This window comes from Schistocerca cancellata, chromosome 6, assembly GCF_023864275.1.
Source record: "Schistocerca cancellata isolate TAMUIC-IGC-003103 chromosome 6, iqSchCanc2.1, whole genome shotgun sequence".
In the NCBI taxonomy this organism is placed as follows: Eukaryota; Metazoa; Arthropoda; class Insecta; order Orthoptera; family Acrididae; genus Schistocerca; species Schistocerca cancellata.
In genome coordinates, this window is record NC_064631.1 from 269,090,082 (window position 1) to 269,105,871 (window position 15,790).

At 39.4% G+C, this 15,790-nt stretch overlaps 1 protein-coding gene across 3 annotated transcripts in view; it reads left to right on the plus strand.

Moving 5' to 3' along the window:
- Positions 1-15,790, plus strand: part of LOC126191139 (uncharacterized) — a 265,360-nt gene that overhangs the window by 106,136 nt on the left and 143,434 nt on the right. For all 3 annotated transcript variants that reach the window (XM_049931889.1, XM_049931890.1, XM_049931891.1), the window contains 2 exons: positions 7,493-7,608; positions 7,778-7,954. In XM_049931889.1, the coding sequence (XP_049787846.1) occupies positions 7,493-7,608; positions 7,778-7,954 (293 nt within the window). The remainder of the gene's footprint in view (positions 1-7,492; positions 7,609-7,777; positions 7,955-15,790) is intronic.

Sequence of the window (15,790 nt, forward strand, 5' to 3'; positions counted from 1 at the left end):
TGTTTACAGCAACACACCTCAGTGTTCTGAAAAACTACAAACCCTTCTGTACCAAATGTCCTAATGTTGAGTGTGTCCGGTGGGATCTGTACCTTAGTACGCCCTGATATTTTTAGGGAGCAGGTGCCTCTTACCACTGCACTAGAGGCCATGACCATTAGTGTCTACTAGTCGGTTTGGATGACTATCTGTAATGTTTATCCACCCCCCATAGGATCTTTCCATTATTATGAGCTGTTCGAGTTAGTGGAAAAGTTACCTATCCTCTTCCTCTTCCTGGGAGACTTTCATGCCCATAATCCTCTGTTGCATGGCGACACTGTCTCACACAGGCTGAGTATTTCAGAATTGGACGTCTGCCTACTCTACACTGGAGCTCTAACACATTTCAGTGTGGCCCACAAAATGTACACAACTGTTGATCTCATAGTTTGCAATCAGAGTATCTTACCCCTGTTTCAGTGGTGCATCCGTAGTGATCTTCGTGACAGCAACCATTTTTCTATTGTTCTCAGCACTCACAGACACCTGGGACATGCTCCGCTTTGGTCACTTTGTGGAGCCGGCTGGTAGGCTTTCTCCTCCACAGCCACTTTTGCAGTCGTTCATGCGAAGGATATCGAGAAAGTGGTACAGGCTACTGCTGCAGCAGCAACAACACCCTGCTCCTCCGGCTCATCTCGACGACCGCCGGTGCCATGGTGGTCTAAGATACAGCCACAGCTATCAGGGAATGCCGCAGGGTGCTTCAATGACACAAGCACCATCCTTCTATGAATAATATAACAGCATTCAAGGGACTCCAGCCAAAAGCACATTTTTTAAAACAGAAAAGGAAACAGGAATGTTGGGAGCAGTATGTTCATCTATGCGATCCCACACCCTATCATCCCAAGTAAGAATTTGCAGTCATCCACAACCCACAGTGGTTCCTGACATTCTTGTTAATGGTAACATCTGCACTGGTCCTGTGATACTTGCTGAATGTTTTGCGGCAAACTTCACTGAAGTGTCTGCTTGCAGTAATTACTGTCCTCATTTCCTGACCTGAAAACACCTCACTGAGTGCCTCCTGCTACCCTTTCATGCACATGGCTTTCTATCATACGACATCCCTTTTAGTGAATGGCAGTTTCACAGCACTTTTGCTGTCGAGGTACAGTCCTTGGACCCGACAAAATCAACAACCAAATGTTCACACATCTTCGTGCCGACAGCATGAAACGTATTCTTGTGCATTTTAATTGTGTTTGGTGGTATGGAGAATTTTGCTCTCGGTGGCAGTAATGTATTATTGTTCCTGCCCAGAAATCTGGGAAGGATCCACATATTTTAACTACTGGCTAATCTCTCTGATAAATGGGCTGTGAATGATCAACCACCTTCTACGCTGGAGGGCAAATATCACGATTCCAAAGTGGCTTTCAGGCTTTCCAGCCCACCATAAATCATTTGGTTCGTCTGGAATCTGCAGTGCACGATGCTTTTCCGCATCACTAACATCTGATAGCTGTATACTTTGACCTACAGAAGGCATACAATACCACCTGGTGACATCACTTTCTATGTACACTGCATGAATGGGGTTTCCAGGGCAGTTTACCCATTTTTATCCAACTTTCCGTATCTCCAACTTTTTCTGGTCCAGATAGGCTCGACTCCAAGCAGCCAATTTATACAGGGCACTGGAACCCCTCAGGAACCGGTTCTGAGTGTAATACTGTTTGCTATTGCCATCAATGGTATCGTAAATGCAGTGTGACATGCGGTCTCTCTGTCACTGTATGTCGATGATCTTTACCTGTACTGTGTCTCTGCATCACTATGCACCACAGAGAGCCAACTTCAGGGGCTGTATGGAGAGTACAGAATCGGGCCCTGAATCATGGCTATCAATTTTCAGCTACAAAATCCAAAGCTGTGCATTTTTGTTGACTCCAGACAGTGTACCCGCACCCAGAAATTTGTCTTGGTGTCCGGTGAAAGTTGTCAAAACTTTTAAATTCTGAGGTATTTTATTTGGCAACAAGCTAACTTGGCTGCCACATGGCCACAGACTCAAAGCAACTTGCATGAAGAAGCCTCTCGCCGGGCACAGACTGCATAGTTCTGCTTGTTCTATGGATTTGTTGCCTGTGGGTCAGCAGCACCATCCATACCAAACTTGCTGGATGCTGTACACCAAACTGGCGTGGGGTTGGCAACAGGTGCCTTCCATACGAGCCCTGTTGACAGCCTCCTGGTGCAAGCTAGTGTCCCACCACTGCAGATTAGATGACAGCAGCTTCTGGCTAATTACGCAGTCCCAGTCTTATCAGATGCTTACCACCCATGGTGTGCACCCTGTACAGTGATAGGGTGGACCTCTTTTTGTGATTCCAAGAAGGATGCTGATCCTACCCTTCTCTGACACCTGTTTCGTTCGATCCTCCATGATTATTCTAGTTCAGTATGCATCTACATGGACAGATTGGAAGTTGATGACAGGGTTACACTTTGGCATGTGCAAGAGGACATGGAAAGCACAACAAACTTTCTGATCTGCTGTGATTCTATGAGTTGTTAAAAGGCATATCCTGTGTTATCCCAAAAATCTTTTGATTGTCAACATCCAGGACTACTGGTTGACCTCTACAGCTTTGGAAAGTCAATGACCTTCATCTGGACACCAAGCCACATAGGCATTCCAGGAAATGAACTACTGACTGTCTAGCTAGAAAAGCAACTACAGGTGGTCAACTTGATGTTATAATACCGAACTTACAATTACAACTTTGGTGTAATATTTTGAGGCTCTGGGAATGAGAATAGCAGGCTACTATGACCCTGAACAAGTGAAGAGAATTAAGAGGTCCTCTTGGAAAGATGCCATTGTGTTGTGCCTACTAAGCGTTGGCCACATGTGACTCACCCACAAGTTCCTTCTTCACCGGGAGGATAGTCGTCCCTGTAACTGCGGTAGTCTACTGACGTTAGTGCATGGTTTTGTTGAGTGTGCCCTGCTGGCTGATCTTCAGCACACTCTCAGCTTGCCTACCTGGCTATATCAGATACTTGCAGATGGCGAGACAGCTACTACCAAAGAGTTGAATTTCCTGAGAGAGAGAGAGAGAGAGAGAGAGCAAATTTTACACTAAACTATAATATTCCCCCACTTTCAGTGTTACGGGTGGTTGTGCAGGGAAGAGCCTTCCCCCTGTGGCAGGTACCCCCTACGAGATTGCAGGTTACTTTCTTCACCCCCTCACCTTGTTGTGCTTTAGAACCTCTTGTGCAAGATGCTGCCTGGGTTATCTCTGTTTCCTTGTACCTATTGTGTCACACTACTGTCATACTCTTTTTCAAAATCTTTGCAGCTTCAACTATATAAGCCAGTCAAAGACCTACTTTTTCACTCTTTAACTTTTTATGCATTTCTCTCATGAAATGGAGGAACTGATGATCCAGTAGTTTAGTCCCTTTAAATACACAATCCATCATCACCACCACAACTTGCATTATACATTTTGAACAACTTACAGGTGCTCTGTTCTGAAGAACACTTAAGGCTTGAGATGAACCTAAAAACCTCCTTTCTCTTTGCTGTAAATATATCTTTCTTGTGATCACTCCCTCTGCATTCTTTACATCTTTCACCAGCCATAATTGATTTAGCAATTGTATTTAGATAATTGACTGGATCCAAACAGATTTGCAAGAAATTTAGCACTCACTGGGTTCCAAATCTGTTTGTTGAAATGAGATAGTTAAATATCATTGATGTAAGTGTCCTTATATCAGCTCTTGGGTGACATCCCTTTGGCAAAGAAACATGATCGTCAATTAATGTCATCAATCCTGTTCACTTTTGTGTAGAACTCCAGGTATTTTGTGGCCTTTAGTGGGAAATGTGCCGCTACATTATAACAATGGAAATGACATTCTCTGTGGTTGCGTGAACACGATCATATCAGAATCTTTATTGGAGTATCTAAAACAAATAAAAAAGGGGTGGAGGGGATTCATGAACCTGAATGTTAGCTTAGTGCTGTATTAAATTACTGACCATCAACATTCATTAAAATTTTGACAGGTTTGGATTAACATTTTTAGTGAGATTTACAATCCCAGTATTTTTTAAAAAGTAGCCTTAGTTTTGAATTGATGGCCTTGCTTGGTTTTCCTTTCCCTATTTCGGCTTCTTCTTTAATTGTTACCTACAGCAGTTCGTTCCTCCATAATTGGAATGGTTGTTTACATAATTCACATGTAAAAGATAATTGTTGATACAGTACACATAGCATTGTTGAGAAAAATACGCTGGTTGTCAGTATAACCAACTGGGCAAAATAACTAATCCACATCATGTAGTATTATTAACGGACGCAAAACAATTTGAAACACACTGTACAGGACAGAATACAATTCGAAAGAACAGCTAGTTTCCAGCAGCTATTTACACAGGTAGTGAGTGTGGTTTGTTACAGTTTTACTTCACAGCATACAAGAAAGGTTGCTTCAGTAACTATATAGAAAAGCATCAAGCTCAGTTTTTTCCATTGGTGGACATAAGTGTCAGAATGATGCTCCTCGTATCATGTCACTACTTATCTACCTGGTTGCCTAAGAACTTCACACATGGAACCTCATCCAGTGTATAATCTTTAATCTATACTTCTGGTACCTGTAAGTTCTCTGTATTTGTTGGTAAATGCACAATAGTTTTTGTAAGATTAGAGTTGTGTTGTTCGCTGTGAAATAATTGTAAGCTATTTCCACTATTTTCCTGGTTATCTGTTAGAGTATATTTGGGCTGTTTACCAGTACACTTCAAAACCTTGCATCAGTAGGCAACTACTCTGAACTTCAAGGTTTTCCCTTAGTTCCAAAATATTGTATACATAGTGGATACTCTTTAACCCCTCGACTATAATGCTGTTGGGGTCAGATGTGAGGCAGAATTTCCCTTGGCATGGATGAGCCATGGCCGCGCGGGATTAGCCAAGCGGTCTAAGGCGCTGCAGTCATGGACTGTGCGGCTGGTCCCGGCAGATGTTTGAGTCGTCCCTTGGACATGGGTGTGTGTTGTTGGCCTTAGGATAATTTAGGTTAAGTAGTGTGTAAGCTTAGGGACTGATAACCTTAGAAGTTAAGTCCCATAAGATTTCACACACAACATTTTTTGATGAGCCATGGGAGACCCCTTGTCTGCTCTGACTTAAGTACTGGCCTGACACATGTACTTCTCCATAAATTATTTCTCACCTCTGGCATCAGTATTGCCTTCGGTGACTTGATGTTACCGCTCCTACATACTTTCATTATCAGTGACATCACTGACTCCAGATGAACTAAATCTGTATCGAGGAACTGAACATCTTGCTATTTAGTCCCTTCACCCCCAACCAACCAAAACTTAAAAATTGTATAACAATTTATAGTAAACTTTTGTTGTGCCACAAAATAGCCACAGCTTTTATTATTATTGTCATCATCATCAAAAACTTTTGTTTCATGCTGAGAGAATAAAATGGTTAATCAATTCATGAGCCATTCTTGCAGCCGAAATTTCACATTGTTTATAAACTATGTTTGCTCTAAAGACCAGCCACGTAAAATCAGTTTGATAGGTTTTAAGGTTTCTACATATAGCATTTCATCATAAGTTTTGTTGTCAATGTAGTGACAGCAGCAATATTATAAATTCTTGTGTTCACATTTGTGTGGGAGTCATTTCAGTTACAAGTAAAGTGAATTTGATTTTGACAGGCCAATGTGTCACTACAGTGTTAACTACAAACGAAGAAGAAATTTTTGTTGTACTTTGTTCCTCACTTTCTGGACAGAAGGTAATATAACAGGTGTTCACAGATATTATCTAATACAGCCCAGTATTGCTGCAGTCAACAACTAGTTTCATCATTTTTTTTTTTTTTTTTGAATGGTTTTCTACTTGTCAGCATTATGTACTGTTCTGAACTGAACTGTGCAGTATCCCTCTTGTCCTTTCAGTGCAGCCATGTTCCTTTATGTCATTGAAGAGACACAGTATCTCCTCTGTTCAAACTTTTGCTCATCTTTGCTAGTGGCTTCTCTTTATTGTTCAACTTCACCATGCCATAAGTCTCTTCTATTAGTTACCAAAATATCTGCTAGCAGTGGGAACATATGAATGCTGTTACTTATCAAACAATATCCTTTGTTCAGAAAAAGATATCACATATTCACTTTTAGCTGACTCACTTAACCGAAAGACTTAATGTCAAATTGGAATTTTTTTTTTGTGTGTACTGAAGATGATGTGTAGGACACCATGAATGGATGCAGTTGAAGTTCAGAGCAGTGAATGCTCAATCATGGCAGCTGCTGCTGCTGCCACCTTTTTTTTGTAAGTGTATCCTCTGTTGCGATGTATGTTTCATGAGTTTGTCCCACAGGTATGAGGCATAGGTCAGATTTTCTTCATTTTAGGATTGCAATCATTGTCTGGATCATGTACTGTTGTTGCAAAAATGTAAGAAACCTTTCAGTTGCTTGAATCTGTAGGTGATCATTCTTTTTGAGTAGGAGGGAACTGAAATTATTTTATTGGATGACCAACATAACTGCTGTTCAGGTAACTTCAGTGTTTTCCAAAGTTACAAGCAACAGAAAAATTATTTTTGTTTACTTGTTCCCTGCTACTTTCCTGAATTGAAACTTCATTGCTTTTCGTAACTGTCAATCCCTTAACTAAAATGCTCACTGATTCCTCATTCATGAAGAGCTGTAAAAACTGCAAATCATACCAGTTTCTAGTACTTTATAATCTAACATTGAGTGAGGTAACTTACTGGTAAGACATTAGAATATGTTTGGAACATGGTGGATCAATCCCCATGGAACCATCCAAATTTAGGTTTTCTGTTGTTTCTTTAAATCGCTCAAGATAATAACTTGGAGCATTACAATGAAAGGACTGAGGCTAATTTCTTCCTCAGTGTGAGATTTTCTGCATATTTAATAATTTTGTTGTCAGTGGGTCATTAAGATCTTCCTGACTTGTTTCATAGTACAACACTATAGACCATATGAGCATACAGGTGTGGTGCTCTGACAGGTAAGTGTATATCAAGCTCATACCACTACTAAACATGTGACAAATCCAGTGATATTTTGGAGTTTGGCTAAAACTTTGAAAGTAGTCTCAGATAACTCAATTCCTAACTACATTATGCAAATACATTCTTACATACTGCACTTCAACAATGCTACAAAGTGGTATGAAAGACGAGAATCTGTTTTTGGTAGCAATTATGCTAACATGACAAAAGTCACTCAGAAATACATAAAAAGGTATTGTAGTGGAATATTTACTATATACAGCCATACTTTTAGTATAGAGTAATTTATTTTGATTTATTATGTCCACTGCAACAAAATTCTTTGCTCACAATAATTTGTTTTCAGTAGTACTACAAGAAGAATATTTACAAATATGTTTTGATAATTCTAAGTAATTTTACTTTTCTAGGACCAGTTTACTACAACACAGCAGCTTTGCTTTTGAATGCTGGTTACCGTTTATACTCAAAACCAGTTTTCTTCAACTTTTTCAAGATGTGTTTGCGACTTGGATGTCCTGTGGAGGTATGCCATTTCATAAATTGTCAAATGTCTCTTCCCAGCTTGCATTTTAAATTTAATCCGTAATTATGTTTAAGGCGCTGAGGTACCAGTAATCCGTAGAGAGAACTTAAGTTGTTGTTGTACTTGAAAATGGTTTTTCCTTGCCATCATTAAAGATTTTTTTTTACAGGGAGCAGACTTAAACAGTGGAATTTACTCTATTCAATGTGCGATAGAAGAACATGACATCAAAGGAGGTTTAAGAATTTGTGCAGTTTGTTTGCTCAATTTTCCAAATGACCGTGATAAGATATTTCAGTTGTGGGTGAAGCTAAAATGTGTCTCATCCAACAATATGGAGATTCAGGTATAGCACTATTGCCTTTCAAGTCTGAATTACTATTGAAGAAAAGTCAGCTAATTAACTAGCAAAGTGTGGAATGATTACTTACTTTACTTTACACGTGGCTAAGGCCTTATCGACCATACACCTGCTCTACGAGCCTCTTCCAATTATTTCTATCCAGGGAAATTGTTGTCCAATCAGAGTTGATGCCCATCCTAGCTGCATCTTCCTGGATATTCTCCATCCACCTAATTCGAGGTCTTCCTCTTCTTCTCTTTCCTTCTAATTTCTTAGTGGATGCTATTTTGGGTAGTCTGTTCTCCGGCATCCTTGCTACATGACCAGCCCAGTTCAGTCTTCTCTTCTTTAACATTTCCACAATGGTACTATGTTTGTACAGCTCCCGTAGTTCTTCATTTTTCCTTATCCTCCACTCCATGACATTTTCATCGAAGATTGGTCCAAATATTTTTCTTAGTATTTTTCTTTCAAATATCAACAGTTTTTCTTCATCTTTTTTCCTGAATGTAATAGCTTCACATCCATATAATGCTACTGGTACAATAGTCGACTGATAAAAACGGATTTTGAATTCAGTACTAAGTGATCTCATCCTTAAAATTTTGATACAGCTGTAAAAAGTTCTATTAGCTGCTGCTAGACGGGCGTCTATTTCTATTTCTGCTCTATTGTCTCTGCTAAAAAGGCTCCCTAAGTACTTGAAGTGGTCAACTGCCTTGAAAGTGAGACCATTTACGGTCAATGGTGTATTCTTTTGGAGTTTTTTACTTATGACTAGATATTCTGTCTTTTCTTCATTCACATGAAGTCCAGCTTTCTCAGCTATTTTGTAATAATTTTGCATCATCCTGATTAATTCAGCTTTTGAAGTGCTTATTAAGGCTACATCATCTGCATAAGCAAGTCTAGTAATGTTCTGTCCCTGCAGTTGGATCCCTTGTGGATTAGTTTTGGTGAATTCTCTATCAATCTTCTCTAAGATAATATTAAATACAATAGGTGAGATGGCATCCCCTTGTCTCAGTCCAGTGTACACCTTAAATTTTTCAGTCTCTCCTGCAGGTGTCTTAACTTTGCATATGGTTTCTTCCAAACACATTTTAACTAATTTGATTAATTTTAATGGTATTTCAAATTCTTTCATGGTGTTTAAGAGTGTCTGTCGGTGTATGCTATCATAGGGCTTCTTGAAGTCTATAAAGAGAATATGGATATCTACATTAAATTCCCATGCCTTCTCAGTTATTTGTCTCAATGTGAATAAGTGATCCAAAGTGGATCTGTTAGTGCGGAAACCACATTGGTAGTCCCCAATCAGTTCTTCGGTTATGGGAATCAGTCTGTGTAGTATACACATCGACAAAATTTTATACGTGACATCGAGTAGGGCAATTCCTCTGTAGTTATCACAGACAAGGGGATCATTCTTCTTAAAGATGGGGCATATAATTGCAGTTTTCCAATCGGCCGGTATGTTTTCTGTCTCCCAAATTGTTTCAATTAAGGAATGTAGTTCTATTTCCAATTGTGGTCCTCCATTTTTTAAAAGCTCAGCATATACCTGGTCTTTCCCACAGGCCTTGTTATTCTTTAATTTCTTTATTGTTTTTCTTATTTCATTTACTGATGGTGTGGTGACTTGTATTTCAACTGTATCTGGTTCTTCAAATGTAAAGTAATATTGTGGATCATTGCAGTTGAGCAGCTGTGTAAAGTATGACTTCCATGTTTCTTGTATGTCATTCTTGTTTGTAAGTATTTTCCCATTATGGTCCTTTATAAACTGTTCCCTTTTAGTGAATTTTCCCAAGGACTTTTTTATATTCTGGTACATCTGCCTTGCTCTGTGATGCTTGAAATCATCCTCCACTTCTCTTACCATGTTGTTGTAGTGTTTTCTCTTCTCTTGTCTTAGAGTTCGTTGTGTTTCCTTGCGGATTTTATAGTATCTCTCCTTTAGTGTAATATTGTCCATGTCTTGTAACCATGCCTTCCTCGCATTTTGCCTCTCCAGTACTCTTTCTTGGCACTTTATATTAAACCAGATTTTGTTAGTTCGTTTTCTTTTACCTATAGTTTTGGAAGCTACATCTTGAATACTGTTTCTGAGGTGTCTCCATCTACTTTCCACGTCTTGCTGATCACTATGTGTCAGTCTAGATTCCGATAGGTTAATTTCCATTTCTTTCCTAAAGTTTTCTTTTATTTTTTCTTCTGCCAGATTTTCTACATCGTACCTTTTAATTTCAACCCTATTTGTACTTTGTTTCTTTTTTAGCTTTATTTTCATTTGAGCTATGATTAACATATGATCTGTCTCACAGTCTGCTCCCCTAAAAGTTCTAACGTCTTTAATACTGTTTTGAAATCGTCTTTGGATGGCGACATGGTCAATCTGGTTCACTACTTTTCCATCTGGTGATACCCATGTCCCTAAATGAATGCGTTTGTGTTGGAATTTTGTGCTGCTTAATGTGAGACCATTTGCCATTGCAAAGTTTATGAGTCGCACACCATTCTCTGAACTTTCATCATGTAAGCTGTAATTCCCAATGGTTGGTTTGTAGATTTCTTCTTTTCCTACTTTGGCATTAAAGTCTCCTAACACTATTGTTACATTATGTCTACTTATTGAATTATATGTCTGTTCCAGTTGACTATAAAATTCTTCTTTCACGTCATCTTCCTTATCTTCTGTGGGTGCATGAACATTTATAAATGTAATATCAAACCACTGAGCCTGAATTGTAATGTGTGATATTCGGTTATTAATTGATTTGAATTCCTTTATTGTGTCAATTGCTGTTTTATGAATGTAAAAACCCGTTCCAAATTCATGGCGCTGACCGCAGTCTCCATACATTATTGTCCCGTCTCCTATTTTCATTGATCCCGTTCCCTGCCATCTTATTTCTTGGAGCGCTACCAGTTGTACCTTGTATTTTCCTAGTTCGTTTATTAGTATTTGTGCGCTTCCTGGGCGGTATAGACTTCTGACATTCCACGAACCAAAAGAGAAATCCTTGTAACTTTGCCAATTTCTGTTCCAGTAAATTCTGTCCTGTTTCCGAGGCATACCTTGAGTGTCCTGACCGGCCATTGTTTTACATGAGTGGGTTGGTAGCCCTCTGCACAACCCCCAACCTGGAGGACCAGGAGTCTTGATTTTGGAGTACTCTACCCCTAGGGATTTGCCTTCACCATGGCTTAACGAGTCTTCCCTACCCATGCTAGTTTTGGTCCACCCCGGGTATTTTATTTCCCCGGTACCCCCCATATCTGGAGAGCATTCCCCAATCCGCCACCCGGGGAGGCGCCCGATGGGGGACTAGCAACCCCACACGGGAGTTGGAAAGATATTCATATTAAATATTGCATCTTCCATGACAAAAGTGACATACACAGGGGTAGGGGGGGGGGGGGTTGCCATGAAGTGCTAATTCAACATTGGTTATGTGATCAGTAAAGCAGTGTATCTATAAGGAAGATGAAACAACTGTTTTTTTATTTCAAATGTGCTGTTTTTCCAGTTTACGTTTTTACCTATTTATTTCTTATGTTATTTTTGTGTTTTGTAATATATTACTTTGCAGTCAGTTAAGTTTGTCACATTGATATAGCCTTAATTTCTCCTTCTTCCTCTTGTTTTATGTCCTCTTGTTTTGAATCCAGGGTATTGCTTCTTTACTGAGTTTTTGTATTGGTGGTACATTCATCACTTGTAGTTGTGTGCTTTGTTTATGTTTAATTTTTCTTCCCTCTCTTTTTTAATATTTACCAAAAGGAAACTAGTTTGAGAAATCAATGAAGTGACAAGATCAAAGTATGACTGGCCAGTATTTAGCTTCTGGAGCTGAAATTCTTTGTACTCCTGTTACACTCACTGCCTTTTTGCTGTGTGTCATTGTGTTGTAGTGGTTGCAGTCACTGTGTGGTGGTGTACAGGAAGCTGTTTCGATTTCATCTCCTGCAATCATTTATATTTAAGTTTAGTAAATTCCTGGAAGATATTAGGGCGTGTTATCTGCTGAGGTAGATGGTTCAGCTTTGTATATACTCACTAAATTTGCTTTCAGTGTGAAGTATTAGTTGTTTTTGTTGACTGTGCTCACATACCTGGTACTTTATTCTGGATGCTGTGTAATAGTTTAGTGGAGACATCACGTCTTGGAAATCACCACCACCTTAGCTCCAGTAAGGCTATACAAAAGCCATCACCTTGACGGACAGGAATGCAAGTCCAAATTTATACATTCTTTCTCTTCTAGTCTCCATTGTCAGTGTATCAGTGGATACAAAAGTATCAATGAATCTCGCACACCAAGCATCCATTAGTATTTTCCAAGAAAGTGGCTTAAAGGATTCCACTATGTCACTTTATACAACACTTGGGATTATGTGGTGTATTTAACCAATGACTATTTTACTGAGATAATACAATCCAGCCAGAGCTGGTTTAAGGCCCAAGCGACACAAGAGGCCTCTTAGGGTGCAAAGTTATGTGGGTGCCAGAGGCACCTCTAATGCAGAATATGTTCACAGGGAGTATCCTAATTAGTTGTGGAAATAACCCATTTCCATGTACACTAGATCTAACTTTATCTTTTAAGCTCTTAACAAGATCCTAATGTAAGGCAACTGGTTGTAAGGGAAGGAGAAAAAGGCCAAATGGTAACTTGCTTTTGTGAAGAAGAAGAAGAAGAAGAAGAAGAAGAAGAAGAAGAAGAAGAAAGTAGGATGGAAGACACCAAATGATATGTTGCTTGTATGGAAACAAGTTCTTGAACTGGTTCCAAGTCCAGCTGTAGTTTGAAAACAACAAGGAAAAGCTCAAGAGCTGGGATGAATTTCTGGAAGAGAGTAAAAAAAAAAAAAAAATTGGGTGCAACCATCATTATAGTAGCTTAATCAAAGAATAATTAATGAACAGGCTCTTGGGAAAGGGACACAGTCACACAGTCATGTATGCGGAGCATTTTGGCACATTGTCATACAGTAAGTCCTAATGCGATTAATGTCAATAAACTTTCACACCTGATGTAATTAATGGAATGATGTACACTTAATTCTGGTTTCATTGTCACTGTATTAACAAACATGGAGGTTGACATACACATTGCAAAGCAAACTGAGCTGAAAAAATAATGTTTAATTGAACTACACACAGACTACACTATAAAACTCCTAGTGAAAACATGACACAATGGTGATCTCTACTGCCTGATTACAAATAAGTTCTTAAAGTCACAAATGCACATACTGATGTGGTAATGTGTCTCAAATTAGGTTTATGATTAAAACTTTTACATAAACTGATGCATTGTTAAACATGTTTCTCAGTATGAAATTCTAACAGGAGATTGGAGTTAACAGTTCATTTCAGAGTACATTAATTTGATTTTTAATTATGAAGTGTCTTTCATTGCTAGTATTTGGTCTGAATCTTGATTTAGTTATGAATATTATATGTCTGACATTTCCGAAATACACAATGATGGAATGCAAATTCAGGAAATGAAGTTGAACCTATATTTTGGAAATTTTTGTCACAGTACAATTATGTAAAGTAATTACAGTTTGAAAGTTGGAAACAAGCTTATCTGAATGTAAAGGTAATTATGAATTCAATTGGAAACAAGAGTAGTTGTCCAAAATGAGATTTTCACTCTGTAGCAGAATGTGTGTTGATATGAAATTTCCTGGCAGATTAAAACTGTGCGCCGGACCAAGATTCTAACTCTGCTTTTCACGGGCAAGTGTTCTACCAACAGAGCCCTACCAAGCACGACTCACAACCTGACTCCTCAGCTTCAATTCTGCCAGGACCTTGTCTCCTACATTCCAAACTTCACTCAAGCTCTTCTGCAAACCTTGCAGAACTATCACTCCTGGAAGAAAGTATATTGTGGAGACATGGCTTAGCCATTGCCTGGGGGAAGTTTCCAGAATGAGATTGTCACTCTGCAGTGGACTGTGCACTGATATGGAACTTCCTGGCGGATTAAAACTGTGTGCCAGACAGAGACTCGAACTCGGAGCCCGAGGAACGGAGTGAGAAACCACAGACTTAATATGCAATCCTTAGACAATATCTGAGGTTTTCCGTGATACTAATACAGCCAACTTCTTCCCCAATTCTGCCACCTACAGAAAGACGGATGTTTAGAGAACAGAGAACGACACATTGTATCGTTTTGATTGTGTGTGGCACTGTGAGCAAAGAATAGTGTTGGATGACTATTGCACTGCAAGGCATCAATAAACAGGTTAATTCTATACATGGCATGAAACTGCAGCTGACTTCAGCCTAACTACGGGATGTATCACATTGCCATACCTTGCTCAAGGATGATCTCTGACGTGCACAGTCACCCTGTGTTAGACAGAAGCCCCCACTTACCCAGTTGCTGAAATGAGGAGAACTGAATGAGTCAACTATCTACAGGGGGTGAGGCCTTATTGACACCATTATCAATCTATCCAGGTACTAATCATTTCTGGAGCATCATTTTCTTTGATACTGGATGCTTGTCATTGCCAGCTGAAGACAGTAATTTTGTGAGGTACAAAGGCAGTTGTGCTGAAGGTTGCATATGGAAAGTAGCTCCTACGGACAGGAACTTGTGCCATGAGGGTAACTACCGATGACAGAACACAGTTCTTCAGATTTGTTGTTTTACCTGAATGTAGGCATAACGGTATCCTAGGGTGGAACTTCTTACAGGCATTACAAGTAGTCATAGACTGTGGAAGGTTAGAGTTCCAGATTAATGAAGCTACTCCAAGAAGTTAACACAACGATGATTGCTCTGGATAGTTGTTTACTAGTGGGAAGGGTGGTTCAAAAATTGTAATGTTTCGTGATGACACAAACATACAAATCAAGGGTTACCGTAACAGACACAGCTCAGATGGTAGCTGAACTGACCTATTACAGGTCCACAGCTAACAGTTTAAGCCTTAGTCTCACAATGTCCTCATATTACGCAAATTCGTATCGTCAATATAGGGATGATAACACCAGAAGCAGACATTAATGGTAATACACTAGATGAAAAACTTTTGTAAAATTCCGTAGTATCCCTTTTTGTAAAGAGTTAAAATTGAATAAACTTGTAGATAAACTAATCAAGAAACTCAGTTCACCTCGTTATTCCCTGAGAAGCATCTGTCACTCTGTTGATCTAAAGATAAGTGTGTTGGCTTATTTTGCGTATTTACACACCTTCTTGTAAGGAACAATAATTGGGAGCCATGGAAGATGGGGACGTGGACAGGCCACCGTCAGCGCTGACTGTTCAGGGAAATGAAACTATCAACAGTACAGTCAGCAAAAGGAAAACATGTCCAGGAATTGACCAGAAAAATGCATTAGCAGTACCTTGCATTCCATGCACATGAAACTGAACAAAAACACTATGCATATATAAGAACATTGGAAAGTGTGCAACTGCCGAATAAGAATGCAAGAGTCATCTAAGATGATTTCTGAGCATGGGGTGTTGGACCCATGACTTCTGATACATGAGAATAGTACAGAAACTTCACAAAAGCTCAGCACTAGGCACATAAAAATAAAGAAGTAAAACTCTAATTAACACAAGAAAATGATTCCAACAAAATAAGCATGACATGTCCATTGAGGGGAACAGTGACTGGCCTCCACCGTAGGCAGTGATGGGGAAGGCCAGACATTGCTGGAACATGTGGAGAAACTTCCAAGAATGAGCAACACAGAGCCAACTACTTGAGGGACAATTGGAACTGGGCCAACGGCAGATAGACTGACAACTGAATTGACTTTGTCAGAGACAGGTGCAGTGATGATGATAGGAG